This window comes from Salvia splendens, chromosome 22 (genome assembly GCF_004379255.2).
Source record: "Salvia splendens isolate huo1 chromosome 22, SspV2, whole genome shotgun sequence".
Taxonomy (NCBI): Eukaryota; Viridiplantae; Streptophyta; class Magnoliopsida; order Lamiales; family Lamiaceae; genus Salvia; species Salvia splendens.
Window position 1 is genome coordinate 2355206 of NC_056053.1, and position 16194 is coordinate 2371399.

Sequence of the window (16194 nt, forward strand, 5' to 3'; positions counted from 1 at the left end):
CAATTTTTTAAACCCAAGCCAGTTAAGAATGAAACATTTATTAGCATACATAGGAAATATTACGATAAAAACTTTGATGGTCCACCCATGTGAAATATTGACTTTAAGAAGTACGCCAAAAATGTGGTTTGTTTAAGGTGTACAACTTTGTGTGTAGTAATTTATCCCTAATATTACCACTTCACTGCAAGAGTACAGCTTTGTGTGTAGTAATTTAAGGTGTCAATCCACAGGAAAGATAAATTCGTTTAACTCCAAATAGATAAAAATAACAGTAAAGATGAATGTTTTTGTTTGAAGTTTGTTTTCTGAAAATAATGAAAAATAAAGTTGAATTCAAATTAACACAAGTGAGACAATTGTTACTCCAAACACTTGTAAACAAGACAGGATTAATCCTATGCATTCAATTCTATCTCATACGTTCGGGACAATTTAAAATTATTCAACCTGCAAGCACTAAACATGCTAAGCATCCACTAGTCAAAGAATAGCTAAACACTTTAAACCAAATTCAATAATCCTAAGAACCCTACGGAAGAGCGAGATTCAAAGTACAATTGCAATTAAAATCAAAATCCATTATCAAATTGTCATCTAAACAATTCCAATTGATAATTCATTACCACCACAATCCATCTCAATTCAAGCTAAAGTTGCATTAAATCAATACTATAGAATTATCACTAAAGATGCACCGAAAATAATAAATTCATTCAATTAAATAAGTAGTAATAACGGACATGAGATAAAAATGAGCATAGAATAAATCACGAAATCAAAATGTCATACTGCGTGTTAGGAGTATCACAAGATTCTTACCCTAACATAATTAAACCAAGAACAATGATAAATGGAGATAAAACCCTAGAAACCATGGAGTAAATTTGGAGTAGATGATGGCTGGAATTTTCTCCTTTCTCTTCTCTCTTAATTTCCTCCCGTTGGATTCCTCCAAAGCTTCTGTCGTTTTTTTTTTCTTTCTCTCAGTGTCGTCTCGGTCAAAAGTGGCGTATACACTGTGGTTTTATATTTTGATTTCATGCTTTTCCAAATAGGTCACGCCTACTTCATGTAAATTGGGCCTCTTTTATTTTTTTTAAATAGTTGATAGGCCCACTTGTATACTTTGCTGCCAAAACAAATAAAGATCAACTTAGTCATTCAAAATTTGCTATGCACCCCCACGTAAATCACTCTACATAAAAATATATCAATTAATATATAATAATTAAACTTCAATAATTAATTGATAGATGATTTTCATATAAAAATCCGGAGAAATCTTTGAATAGAATTAACATTATTTCATTTACATCAATTCTCATTAAATAATGACAAGACACTAGTGGTGATACGACACTTGGTGATAAATTCTTATTAGTCATCCTAAAGTGTCATGGATCACGTAAATTAGTCATATAAACAATTGATATACTCTCTCCGTCCCATTAAATATGCAACATTTGCTTTTCGGCACGGAATTTTATGTAGTGTTTTTTAGGTGAGTTAATGAAGAGAGAGTAAAGTAAGAGAGAATAAAAAATAGAGAGAATATTGTTTCCATTTTTAGAAACATTTCATTTTTAATATGACAGACTAAAAAGGAAAACGTTCCATTTCTAATAGGACAAAGGGAGTAATAGATAAAAGAAAGCGGCAAAGATGTGATTTGTTCATTCTCATTAGATAATGACAAGACACTAGCGGTGATAAGACACTTGCGGTGATAAATTCTTTGTCATCCTAGAGACTCATGTATCACATAAATTAGTCTTATAAACAATTCATATAATAGAAAAAGAAAAGTGAGTGGCAATTGATAGTTCATTCATAATTTCATTTGTCTATCAATAAATATTTTATTTTTTTTATTTTTAATATTGACTCTACGTTCCACTAACTTTATTTTATTTATTCTCTACGTCTCATTAAAAATAAAACATTTTCCTTTTTAGATTATCCTATTAAAAATAAAACGTTTCCTAAAATAAAAATAATATTATCTCTACTTTTCTGTAACGACCCGCTAAATCGTTACTTACACGAAAGAATAAACCACGTATCAATTACACTTTCGACAACAAATCGAGACGAAAAGTTGGATAAGAACCGCGTCACATCAGGCACGTTTTCCAAGTGGATAAGAACCACGTCGCATCAGGCACGTTTTTCAACGCCGCATTAATTACGCGTCACATCGAAACGAAAAGACGTGAATTTTTGTCTTTTATGAAAAAATTTTCTATAAATACAACCTCCTTTCATTTCATTTCATTTCTTTCGCAATCGAGAATCCGAGAGAGAGAAGAGAGAGGAGGAGCCGATGGCGGCGGATCCGCGAAGTCGAATTCGTGGCAGCGGCGGCAGCGGTGAAGGGAGAGGGACGAATCGTGTCAACGTTTGTTTCTACCGTTCGTTTTCTTGATTCAATAAGGTATAACTAAGATTTTCTTCTCATCTCCTTCATTGAAACTTTATTCTTGAATCCTACATGCATATAGAGGGTGTAGGAATCATAGATCGCAAAGTTAATCGGTGGGAAAGTGAGTTTGCTTGAGAACTTTGATAGTTATACGATTTTTGATTAAGTTGTGTGAAGTTTGATTTGAATCCTTGGCAAATGATCTAAGTTTATGTGCAAACATGTTAAGAGAGTCTTATCAAGCATGATTGTGTGTTATAAGCATGAGAAAATTTTGTTTGGATGATAGTCGAAGAAACTCAAATTTCGAAATTTTGAGTATGAAATTTGTGGTGTTCGGATAGTGGATTCCGAAATGTATTTGAATGACCAAACGGTCGAATTTTGATACGAAAATTTTACTGAGTAAATTTCAAGGTGATTTCTGTGTCTCGTATAAATTTCAGCCCTTTTTGTCAAAAAATGAATTTTTGAAAAATGTTTGAAGTCGACTGCGCAATTCTGCCAGTAACGTGTGTTCTCGGCCAGAATGTTTCGAAATCTGTTTGACCGACCAAATGACCTCCGTTTGATGTGATTCTTGAACTAGATGAAAATTTGAAGTGTCTTCTGAGTCTTGTGAAAATTTCAGCCTTATTGGACATCGTATGAATTTACGGTGAATTTTGTCAAATGAACTGCGCAGTACTGCTAGAATTTTATGTTCCGATCAGAGAGTTGCATAAATATTTTGACTGACCAAATGATATGATTTCGGTGTGAAATTTTAACTGGGTGAACTTGAATGTGTCTAATATGTTGTGACCAAATTTTAGCGTCATATGAGGAAGGATGAATTTTTGGTGAATTTTTGAAGTTGACTGTGCAATTCTGCCAGAAAATGTTTTCTCGACCAGTAGGTTACGTTTCCGAATTGACCGACCAAAAGGGGGTATTTTGATATGAAATTTAAACTGGAAGTTATTTGATGAGTCTACTGCATTTTGGTAAAGTTTTAGCCCCAACGGAAGTCGGGTGATTTTATAGTGATTTTTACAAAACGGTCGCGCAATTCTGCCAGTTTTTTGCCTTATTAAAATGACACCTAGTTTCAAGATTTAAAAGTGTTATATGATGCATGTATGTCCAAGAAACGTGTTTAAACGTTGAAATCACTTGTGATCAGTTGAAATGTGTTACGCGTGTCTTACACCTTTGTGACGTATGTTGGGTTTGGGAAATTGAGGAAAACGATGAGAGAGAAGCGATAGGACATGCATAGTAAGATGATGTTGTGTGAGGCTGACTTGTGTTGTCATTGACAAGGGTGTTGTGTACTCGTGAACTCGAGGATCGAGAGTTGCTAAGTTGGGGTGTGAATTGCTAAGAGAACGAGGTGGGCTTTCTTTTACTAAACTCTTTTACGCTTTCAAAAGTATGATTATGGAGAAATAAGGGTGGTTTAAAGTGTTATGTCATGCCATGATGTTTTGTTTATGAGATTGTTGCCTGATGCCTAGTTCGTCTGAACTTGCTCCGTTAGGCTATATGGCTGTAATGAATGAATGAAACGAATTCGGGTCTGAGTAGGGCCGCAAACCCAATCAGGCTGTGTACACAAGTGGGATCGTGAGCCGTCCTTGCTAGTCGGCCGGTCTCGTGGGCGAATAGTGTGGCCACACTTTCGTCGCACTATGGAAAGAGAATGTGATTGAATGATTGATGAGAAAGTGGGGAGATTGATTGTCTGGCCAGACTTTGAAATATTTTTTGTGTTCTCGTGATATTTCTTAACTTCATAAAACTCGAGATCACTGGTATGGATGACCTAACTGTTTTTATGAAAATGTTTTCGGCATGAGCCCATTGAGTACAACAAGTACTCAGCCCTGCATGTGTTTTCCCTATGTGCAGGTTGAGCGGGATGTTGCGGTGGATGTTGAGTCGGCATAGGGAATATGGATGCGTTGTGTCTTCATACACAGGCGTCATCCTTGACTCTCTTTAAAACCTTATTTCCGCTGCTATATTTTTGAACTAAAATACTATTCTTTTAAGCTAATGGAGTCCTTCTTATGAACTGAAATCCTTAAATGCTATTCTTAATGTTTGTCCTTGGTCACGATCGCCTCGTTTGTAACACCCCTAGTATGGGCGGTCGTGACAGAGTGGTATCAGAGCTTCGTTCTTTCGCTCTGGTCCGAGAGTCTTCTTTCACCTTAAGTCTAGAATGGTAAACCTTAAACTGGAAGTGTCACGAAGGCACAACATCCAAAGCATCACGCTCAACCAAAGAAAGTGAGGTATGTTTTAAGTTGTTGAAAGAATGTGAGATCGATGTATGAAATTGATGATGATATGATGAGGATGTTTTGGCAAGTGTACGCATGTGAATGAATGTTATACGTGAAGCTGAATTTTGATGATATGATTATGTGGAATATGAGTAAGATTGACATTGAAAATTTAAGCACGTGTTATATATGTGAACTCGATGTTGTGATAGTATGATTATGTGAAGTATGCGCATGATTGACAAGATGATCTAAGCACGTGTGGTATGTTGATCATGAGATTGTTATGATGTGATTATATGGAGCATGAGCAAGACTAGTATGATGACTAAGTATGTTTTATATGTGTGAAAGTACTACGACGTGAGCATGTGAACATAGGATGATGGAGTGTTTTACATGAAGGACGAAAGTTGATGAGTTGTTTTGAGAATGTTAAATTTTTTTTTTTTGAAAATAAATGAGTAATTTAAGAATGTTGTTTCAAACATATATGTGAAGTGTATGAGTGTTTTGTTTGGAATACAAATGTGTTATGATGTTTCGTAATATTAATGACTCGTTGTTCTAGTGGAGTTTGATTGAGGAGAAATGTTTATGTTGTGGAAGGTTGTTGAAAAAAAAAAAAATCATTTTCGATTGGAAAATTTAGTCATGGAAGTGTGATGTTATATATGTTATGAGGTGCGAAGTATGAAGCGTTATTCTATGGAGTGTTTTATACGAGTGATGAAAGTGGATGTTCAAGTATGTTTTGAGTTTTGAGTCAAAACTTTTACTCTAAAGTTGAAAGTGAGATGTGAAAATTTTGAGGAAAGTGTGAGAGTCTGAAGAAAATTTTATTTCAAAAGTTTTGAATGATAATGAGAAGTGTGAAAGTGTTTTGCTTTGAGATGTGAAAATGTCGTGTGTTATAGTACTTGTTGTGATATTTTGCTATCTACGAGATGATGAAATGTGTTGTGAACTTAGAGTGCCGAAGATGTAGACCTAGTTGACCACGCGGACCGTAGTTCTAATTTGAAAACTCACCTATTGCTTTCCCGAGCAATGAAAACGAACGAGAATGAAAAGTAGGGCGAAATTTCCAAATTATCGAGATATGAGACTAGAGTATCGAGATAGAGGATGGAGACCGGTAGACCATGAAATTTTTTCTATTTCTTGGAATGACGCGAACTAATGGAGCAAGCTTAATGTGTGAAACGCGTATTAATTAATGGTCTATTGACGTTGAAGTATGAGGTATATTATGAAATTGTTGGTGGGAGTGAAATATGACGCTATGAACCTTGTATGCGAACATAGAGTGCCTAAGAAGTATGTTAGATTGAATGATATCGAAGTTAGTTGTTGACAACTGCAAGATCACTTTTCCGAGTGATAGGACAAATGGAAATATGTGGTGTGAACTCGAACTTTATCGAATGATTACAAATTCAAAAATTTTTTTTCCTGAATGACGAGAACAAGGAGAATGCGAAAAGACGTAGCATATGATAAAGAGTTTAAGAAAAGAAGAAGTGCAAATTGAAAAGATGTTCCAAGCGAGAAATGTTCGAGGCAAGAAGAGACGCGAAATGATGTAATCCTACAACGGATGTAGAGACCATACCTGCGATCTAGTAGATAAATCCGATCTTCGGTCAAAAGTGGCGATGCGGCGAAAACGACCGTTATATCATGTTGAGAGCGCGAGTATAACTACAACGCTTTAAGAAAATGACGATTATCACGTGCAAGGAATATATGAAGATATGGCTTTCGAATACTGTTATTAGTTGTAACGACACGATGAATCTTAACTTGGAATCAACAGTTTCGTAGAACGATGTTTCCATGTTCGGCCTCAGAAAGATGAACGTGAGAGCGTGACCCTCGTAGCTAGAATGAATGATTTTAATCAACAGTACTTACTTGGATTATAAGAAATTCTTTTTGGAATCTTTCAATTAACGGTGAGCCTTTGTCTAATTACGACCTTGGTTGACTCACAATTCGCAATTATTGCAAGTTATTTCTTTTCCTATATCGAGTCATGACTCACTTTCAGTTCTTGAAAATTTGTGGTTGCCTTCGTCATTTTTGGACATCTTGATTAGTAGTCTTCTTTGATTCATCTTTTGTAAGGACAATATTTTGAATTTATGAACTTCCGCCTTTGAACTTCATTTCTAAAGTTGTTTGCAGTTATGACCTTCAGTACGATCCCATTCCCAAACATGTTTCTTCAAATGATGGAATATTCTTCTTGGAACTTTTGTACACCTTTTTATTTCGTAACTATGCATGCGGCAAGTTCTTCCTTGCAGAAGTGAAATTTTTAGCTCAGTTTCACTACACATATTGTTTCATGCTCAATGATTTTCTTTCTGCAACACCAAGTTAAGGCTATTGTGTCTCTTTTTCCTTAACGTGGTTGATTTAGCCGATCTTCCTAAAAAAGTTCACTTCACGTTGGTTGCAACTCTGTGAATCCATTGATATGACATCATTATTCAGTAACATGATGTCGTCGAACCATGATCAGTGCTACCTCATGACATTGTCTATGCTTCTAAATCCTTACACGATTGACCATCTCATGTCATGACATGTTTGAACCATCATTCATTGATGCCAAAATTTTGCAAATTTGATTTGACAATTGAAATATCTTATTTGGCAGCCTACTATGGAATTTGAGACATGATTCAGTTTCATCCTGTTTTCAAGGCCTATCTCATATTCTTTCGAGCTCTCGTCAGAAGTAAAGTCTCAACCTTTATGAGTTTATTTGAAACCTTAACTTCCAGAATGAACATGATCAAGATAAATGAAACTAAGACCCTGCCTTATTTTTTTCAAACCAATTTCTACAAGTTGGTAATGAGATCTAAAAGGATCGAACTAGAAGTGTTGTTCTCGTTTTCTTGATTAATTCTACAACCTTTCTGATTAAGACACCTTCAGCAGTGTTGCTACAATTTTGAATTCAGTTCATATCCAAGTAAGACTGTTTGATCAATTTTCGAGTTCTTGATACTAGACTTGGAAAAAAAAAGGGTGGGGTTGAGCTTTTCGAATGCATATGGGGGAATAAGTTTCTATACTCAGACATGCGTAAAAGTGATGCACCAGCTAAAGGCAAATTTCTTTTCAAACCCCTGGCGACGAGCCGACTATTTTGTATGGGATTTCTTTAAATCGACAAACCTCTATAATCTCCGCATTGCGAGCAACCATGATGATAAGGAAAGGGCGTCCGGCGTATCTTGTGTACTTGAACGGAGAGGAAAGGAAGGAATTGAGAGTGGAAGAAGTGTCAGTAGTACGAGATTTTCTTGATGTGTTTTCCAGAAGCTTTGCCTGGACCGCCAACCGACAGACAATTAGAGTTCACTATTGATTTGGAACCAGGATCTGCGCCAGTATCGAAGGCGCCATATCGAATGGCCCCTAAAGAGTTGGCAGAGTAGAAGATTTAGTTGCAAGAATTGTTAGACTTGGGTTTTATCCGACCTAGTGTGACACCGTGGGGAGCGCCGGTGTTGTTCGTAAAGAAAAAAAAAGGATGGAACGATGAGGATGTGCATCGACTACCGTGAGCTCAACAAGTTGACCTTGAAGAATAAGTACCCACTGCCGAGGATTGATGATTTGTTTGACCAACTTCGAGGAGCGGACATATTTTCAAAAATGGACTTGAGGTCGGGATATCATCAACTAAAGGTCCGACGAGAGGATGTACTTAAGACTGCTTTTCGCACTCGTTATGGCCATTATGAATTCGTAGTGATGCCATTTAGGCTGACCAACGCCCCGGCCGTCTTCATGGACTGGATGAACCGAGTTTTCCACGAGTATCTTGACAAGTTCGTGTTAGTCTTCATCGACGATGTTTTAGTATGCTCGAAGAACGAGGAGGAACATGGAGGGCATCTGCAAACTGTGTTGGAAACGTTACGAAGGGAGAAGCTTGATGCCAAGTTTAGTAAGTGTGAATTTTAGTTGACTCGAGAGAACTTTCTTGGTCATATCGTGACGGCAAATGAGATTCAAGTAGACCCTGCAAAGGCTGAGACTGTGCAAAATTGGAAATCGCAGAAAACGCCGAGTGAAATCCGCAGTTTTTTTTGGGATTGGCGGGATACTACCGATGCTTCATAGAGGGATTCTCTAAAATTGCGAGACCGATGACGCAACTATTGAAGAAAGGAATCAAAGTGGTTTGGACGCCGGAATGCGAGACGAGTTTCCAACTGTTGAAAGAGAAGTTTACTACAGCACCTGTCCTAGCGACAAGGACTTCGCCGTCTATACCGACGCGTCGAAAGTAGGACTTGGATGCATGTTAATGCAAGATGGGAAAGTGATAGCGTATGCTTCCCGGCAATTGAGACCGAATGAGCTTAATTTTCCGAGTCATGATTTGGAGCTAGCAGCAGTAGTGCACGCACTAAAGATTTGGAGACACCATCTCTATGGAGTGTGATGTGAGATTTATACGGATCATAAGAGTCTCAAGTACTTCGAGCAGAAGGAGCTAAACATGCGACAACGTCGTTGGTTAGAAGTCGTGAAAGACTATGACTGTGGTAATCACTATCATCCGGGCAAGGCGAACGTAGTAGCCGATGCTTTGAGTAAGAAGAACCAACTGCAATTGGCTTATTTCCTAACACAAGAGGAAGTGTTGATTCGCGAATTCGATAGAATGAGATTGGAAATAGTAAAAGCGCCCGAGACAGTAGGAGGAAAAATAGTGACGCTAGTGATTGAGCCAGATTTGAGAACCAAGCTCATAGAAGCCCAACGACGTGATAAGAAATTTGAAAGAGACACGCTTGAAGGTGAGAACCGAGAAACATGACCATTTTCGTGAAGAGGCGAACAATGCTTTGACGTTCGATGGACGATTATGTGTGCCGAAAGACGAGACACTGAAAGATGAGATTTTGAGTGAAGCATATGACACACTTTACACTGCTCACCCTGGAAGTACGAAGATGTACCGAGATTTGAAGCAACATTTTTGGTGGAACGCAATGAAAGGAGACGTAGTATCGTTCGTAGAACGATGTCTAACTTGTCAACAAGTGAAAGCCTTACACCAAAGGCCATATGGAAATTGCAACCGCTCGAGATTTCCGAATGGAAGTGGGAGCATCTAGCTATGGATTTCGTGACAGGTTTGCCAAAGTCACAGAAGGGCAACACTGCGATTTGGGTGATCATCGATCGACTAACTAAAAGCGCGCACTTTTTACCAATTCGAATTACTTATGGCGCGGACAAGCTAGCAAAGCTCTACGTGAATGAGATTGTGCGTTTACATGGGGTGCCAAAGACCATTGTGTCCGACCGTGGTACGAAGTTCACATCAAAGTTTTGGATGAGTTTGCAACGGGAATTGGGCACACAACAAAACTTCAGAACTGCTTATCACCTGCAATCGGATGGACAGTCAGAGAGGACGATTCAAACGCTTGAGGAGATGCTACGAGCCGTTGTCTTAAATTGAGGGGAAAGTTGGGAAACTGTTCTGCTGTTGGTTGAATTCGCCTACAACAATAACTACCAAGCGACGATCGATATGGCTCCGCATGAAGCTTTATATGGCAGGAAGTGTCAATCCCCACTATATTGGGATGAAGTTGGCGAGAGGAAGATGTTAAGACCCAACGCTATAAAGGAAATGACCGAAATTGTGCATCAAATCCGCGCAAGGATCAAGGAAGCTCAAGATAGGCAAAAGTCGTGTGCTGACGTGCGTCGAACGGAAATCAAATTCGACGTTGGTGATAAAGTGTTCTTGAAAGTATCCCCGACGAAAGAAGTTGTGAGGTTTGGAATGAAGGGCAAGTTGAAATCGCGCTTGGTAGGACCGTACGAGTTTATCGATGAAGTAGGTCTTGTAGCGTATCGTTTGGCGTTACCTCCCAGTTTTGGGAATGTGCACAACATGTTCCAAGTGTCGCAGTTGCGCAAGTACGTGTTTGACCCCAAGCATGTGATTCGTCAAGAAGAAGTGATCCTAAACCCCGACATGAGCTACGAGGAAAGGCCAGAGGCAATCCTAGATCGGAAGATACAAGAGTTGCGAAACAAGTCGATAGCATTCGTGAAAGTGTTGGAAACACCATGGTTCCAAGGAAGCCACGTGGGAGTTAGAAGATGGAATTAAAGAAAAGTACCCCGAGTTGTTTATGTACGACGATCAAATTTCGGGACGAAATTTCAGTTAAGGTGGGTAGAATGTAACGACCCGCTAAATCGTTACTTACACGAAAGAATAAACCACGTATCAATTACACTTTCGACAACAAATCGAGACGAAAAGTTGGATAAGAACCGCGTCACATCAGGCACGTTTTCCAAGTGGATAAGAACCACGTCGCATCAGGCATGTTTTTCAACGCCGCATTAATTACGCGTCACATCGAAACGAAAAGACGTGAATTTTTGTCTTTTATGAAAAAATTTTCTATAAATACAACCTCCTTTCATTTCATTTCATTTCATTTCTTTCGCAATCGAGAATCCGAGAGAGAGAAGAGAGAGGAGGAGCCGATGGCGGCGGATCCGCGAAGTCGAATTCGTGGCAGCGGCGGCAGCGGTGAAGGGAGAGGGACGAATCGTGTCAACGTTTGTTTCTACCGTTCGTTTTCTTGATTCAATAAGGTATAACTAAGATTTTCTTCTCATCTCCTTCATTGAAACTTTATTCTTGAATCCTACATGCATATAGAGGGTGTAGGACTCATAGATCGCAAAGTTAATCGGTGGGAAAGTGAGTTTGCTTGAGAACTTTGATAGTTATACGATTGTTGATTAAGTTGTGTGAAGTTTGATTTGAATCCTTGGCAAATGATCTAAGTTTATGTGCAAACATGTTAAGAGAGTCTTATCAAGCATGATTGTGTGTTATAAGCATGAGAAAATTTTGTTTGGATGATAGTGGAAGAAACTCAAATTTCGAAATTTTGAGTATGAAATTTGTGGTGTTCGGACAGTGGATTCCGACGTGTATTTGAATGACCAAACGGTCGAATTTTGATACGAAAATTTTACTGAGTAAATTTCAAGGTGATTTCTGTGTCTCGTATAAATTTCAGCCCTTTTTGTCAAAAAATGAATTTTTGAAAAATGTTTGAAGTCGACTGCGCAATTCTGCCAGTAACGTGTGTTCTCGGCCAGAATGTTTCGAAATCTGTTTGACCGACCAAATGACCTCCGTTTGATGTGATTCTTGAACTAGATGAAAATGTGAAGTGTCTTCTGAGTCTTGTGAAAATTTCAGCCTTATTGGACATCGTATGAATTTACGGTGAATTTTTCAAATGAACTGCGCAGTACTGCTAGAATTTTATGTTCCGATCAGAGAGTTGCATAAATGTTTTGACTGACCAAATGATATGATTTCGATGTGAAATTTTAACTGGGTGAACTTGAATGTGTCTAATATGTTGTGACCAAATTTTAGCGTCATATGAGGAAGGATGAATTTTTGGTGAATTTTTGAAGTTGACTGTGCAATTCTGCCAGAAAATGTTTTCTCGACCAGTAGGTTACGTTTCCGAATTGACCGACCAAAAGGGGGTATTTTGATATGAAATTTAAACTGGAAGTTATTTGATGAGTCTACTGCATTTTGGTAAAGTTTTAGCCCCAACGGAAGTCGGGTGATTTTATAGTGATTTTTACAAAACGGTCGCGCAATTCTGCCAGTTTTCTGCCTTATTAAAATGACACCTAGTTTCAAGATTTAAAAGTGTTATATGATGCATGTATGTCCAAGAAACGTGTTTAAACGTTGAAATCACTTGTGATCAGTTGAAATGTGTTACGCGTGTCTTACACCTTTGTGACGTATGTTGGGTTTGGGAAATTGAGGAAAACGATGAGAGAGAAGCGATAGGACATGCATAGTAAGATGATGTTGTGTGAGGCTGACTTGTGTTGTCATTGACAAGGGTGTTGTGTACTCGTGAACTCGAGGATCGAGAGTTGCTAAGTTGGGGTGTGAATTGCTAAGAGAACGAGGTGGACTTTCTTTTACTAAACTCTTTTACGCTTTCAAAAGTATGATTATGGAGAAATAAGGGTGGTTTAAAGTGTTATGTCATGCCATGATGTTTTGTTTATGAGATTGTTGCCTGATGCCTAGTTCGTCTGAACTTGCTCCGTTAGGCTATATGGCTGTAATGAATGAATGAAACGAATTCGGGTCTGAGTAGGGCCGCAAACCCAATCAGGCTGTGTACACAAGTGGGATCGTGAGCCGTCCTTGCTAGTCGGCCGGTCTCGTGGGCGAATAGTGTGGCCACACTTTCGTCGCACTATGGAAAGAGAATGTGATTGAATGATTGATGAGAAAGTGGGGAGATTGATTGTCTGGCCAGACTTTGAAATATTTTTTGTGTTCTCGTGATATTTCTTAACTTCATAAAACTCGAGATCACTGGTATGGATGACATAACTGTTTTTATGAAAATGTTTTCGGCATGAGCCCATTGAGTACAACAAGTACTCAGCCCTGCATGTGTTTTCCCTATGTGCAGGTTGAGCGGGATGTTGCGGTGGATGTTGAGTCGGCATAGGGAATATGGATGCGTTGTGTCTTCATACACAGGCGTCATCCTTGACTCTCTTTGAAACCTTATTTCCGCTGCTATATTTTTGAACTAAAATACTATTCTTTTAAGCTAATGGAGTCCTTCTTATGAACTGAAATCCTTAAATGCTATTCTTAATGTTTGTCCTTGGTCACGATCGCCTCGTTTGTAACACCCCTAGTATGGGCGGTCGTGACATTTTCTCTCTCTCTTCTTTACTCTCTCTTCTTTAACTCACAAAATAATATTACATAAAATCTCGTGCCGAAAAACAAACGTTTCATATTTATTGGGACGGAGGGAGTACATTTCACTATAAAACTAATACTTTCTCTGTCCCCGAAAAGTACTTTATGAACTATTAGTATGCCCCTGAAAAGTATGAATTTTTTTAATTGCGGAAACTCACTTCTCTCTGATAAAGTGAGACATATTCTCCACTAACAATACTTTAATTACGTTTTCTTTCTCTCTCTTATTTTAACAATTATCCATTAAAACCCATGCCGAACCAAATATGTTCATATTTTCCTGGGATGAAGAGAGTATATAAAAATAGGACTGACCACATCCATTAACATTTTCCACTCACTTTTTATTATATTCCTTAAAATACTTGCTCGATCAAATTGGTCTTGTATTGATCGATAGAGGGGGTGTAACAAAAAAACGAAAACTGAGTGGTTAAAAAGCAACCTTCATTGGTTAGAAAATACAGCCCTATGCGAAGTGGCACTTCTCCAACTAGCCTAAGCCAGCCCACCTAGGAAATCTATTTTTATGATTCTAATAAATTTATTGTTAAATGGTGTCAAATGTTTTTTAAAAAATTATTAATTTGATTTGAATGGTGATAATATTTATTAAAATCATACATGTGTATATTAAATTATTCCAAACTTACTAAATTTATAGTCTTTTATTCGCATATATTGTTATGATCAAAACAGGTTTACATATTTGAAGAATGTAGGAGGTGATATACAACATACATGGTAGTATTACATCTCATGATTAACTTTTTGTTTCATAGCACATGCTAGAAACACAAACTTTCAATGCTTATGCAAACGATAAGTGGGCACAGCCACGAGAGGCTTCAATCTGACATTAACCAAACCAAATTTCTCAGTCATGTCCACATCACTTTCCTTCATCCCATCTGGAAGCTTCCAATCAAAGCAATGCACCAACTGCGCAAGCACCAGTTTCACCACCGTCAATCCTAACTGCAACCCGGGGCAGCCCCGCCTACCCGCACCAAACGGTAGCAGTTCGAAATGGTGGCCTCTCAGGTCTATCTGGCTGCCAATGAACCTCTCTGGCGCAAAAGAGTCAGGGTCAGCCCAAACACCGGGATCCCTCCCGATAGCCCACACATTCACGATGACTCTTGCCTTTTTAGGCACGTGGAACCCTCCGACCTCACAGTCCTCCATGGATTCGTGAGGAATTAGGAGGGGGCCCACAGGATGGAGACGCATGGCTTCCTTTACCACACACTCCAAGTATTGGAGCTTTTCAAGATGTGATTCTTCAACCATTTGATCCAATCCCACCATTGATTCCAGTTCTTGCTGGAGTTTCTTCATTACTGCCGGATGCTTCATCAGTTCCGACATTGCCCAGTCGAGTGTTGTTGATGAGGTATCCATCCCTCCTACGATCATATCCTTGTAAAAAGAAATTAAATTCAATTTCTCATTACAACAGAATTAGACCAAACTTCATAATTTTAAAAAAACGGTAACATTTTTACGTAAAGAACAGCCTTGACATGGCGACGGTCGAATTCAAATCCTGCTTGTCCGGATTCCATAATCTCCATTAGTGTATCAACAATGTCTGCAGTCTGCTGCTGCTCCTCGTGCCTCTTCATCTTCATGTGATCATCGATTATTTCTTCCAAAATCCCATCAAAAATGTTGCTCACTCGCTTCATCTTGCCATGTAATCCCTGAAGATTAAGCACGCCAATGTACGGAAAATAGTCGGCTAGATTGAATTTCCCTAAAATCTCCATTGTTTCCCTGATCACATCTTTGAACCCGATCTCCTCCATAGTTGAATATTTCTTCCCAAATAGCATCAAGAAATTCATGTCGCCGCTGAGAGCAGAAACCAGGGCGCTGAGATCCACAGCTTCCCGGTTCTCAGCAGCCCGTTCGAGAGAAGCAACGAGCAGCCCGAGTTCGGCCCGTCTCATGGGCTCGAACTGGCTGATCTTCTGATTGCTCAGCAGCTTCAAGGCGCAGAGTTTCCGCATGTGGCGCCAGAACGGGCCGTACGGCCCGAAAGCTATGTCTCTCTGGTCGTACGCTATGTATACGGCGGCCTCGATGGGAGGCCGGCTGGCGAAGATGAGGTCGTGAGTTTTGAGAACGAGCTCGGCTGCAGCGGGAGACGACACGACGAGTGTTGGAACGAAGCCGAAGCGCAAGCCCATGATCGGGCCGTGATTTCGGGCTAGGCGGTGTAAATCACGGTGAGGGTTCTTCCCCAGCAGGTGGAAATGGCCTAGAATGGGAAGGCCTTTCGGGCCGGGAGGCAGCAGCCTCTTCTTGTTTTTCGGCCCGAGTTGTTGCCGAAGGAAATAGACAAACACAATCATTGAGAAAACAAGCCAAATCCAGGGCATATTTCAACTTGATTTGAACTTTGCTTCCCTCTGTTTTTCTCTTTGTGAAGCCAATGTGATTATGTAGTGCTCTTTATTTTGCTTGTGGCATGTGTTGCGATGAAAATAAGACTAGTATTAGTACAATATATATACACAAACATGAATGGGAATTAAATAATATATTACTCCTACCGTCCAATTATAAGTCATATACTACTAGCTATTGAAATTAATAGAGTATTATACTTACCGTCCAATTATCAGTCCTACCTATCTCCA

At 39.0% G+C, this 16194-nt stretch overlaps 1 protein-coding gene across 1 annotated transcript; it reads right to left on the reverse strand.

Annotated features, from left to right (window-relative positions):
• Positions 1 to 14195: 14195 nt before the first annotated feature.
• LOC121788030 (cytochrome P450 71AU50-like) lies at positions 14196 to 16194 on the reverse strand. The gene is made up of 2 exons (XM_042186883.1): positions 15055 to 16194; positions 14196 to 14968 (listed from the first exon to the last, which is right to left on the reverse strand). The coding sequence occupies exons 1-2, from the start codon at positions 15931 to 15933 to the stop codon at positions 14351 to 14353; spliced, it is 1497 nt and encodes a 498-aa protein (XP_042042817.1). The 5' UTR covers positions 15934 to 16194; the 3' UTR covers positions 14196 to 14350.

Excerpts from the sequence above, each read along its gene's own strand:
- LOC121788030 (XM_042186883.1), bottom strand. The coding sequence starts at position 15,933 with ATGCCCTGGATTTGGCTTGTTTTCTCAATGATTGTGTTTGTCTATTTC. Across the intron at positions 14,969-15,054 it reads ATGTCAAGGCTGTTCTTTAC|GATATGATCGTAGGAGGGAT; the intron begins GTAAAAATGTTA and ends TCTTTTTACAAG.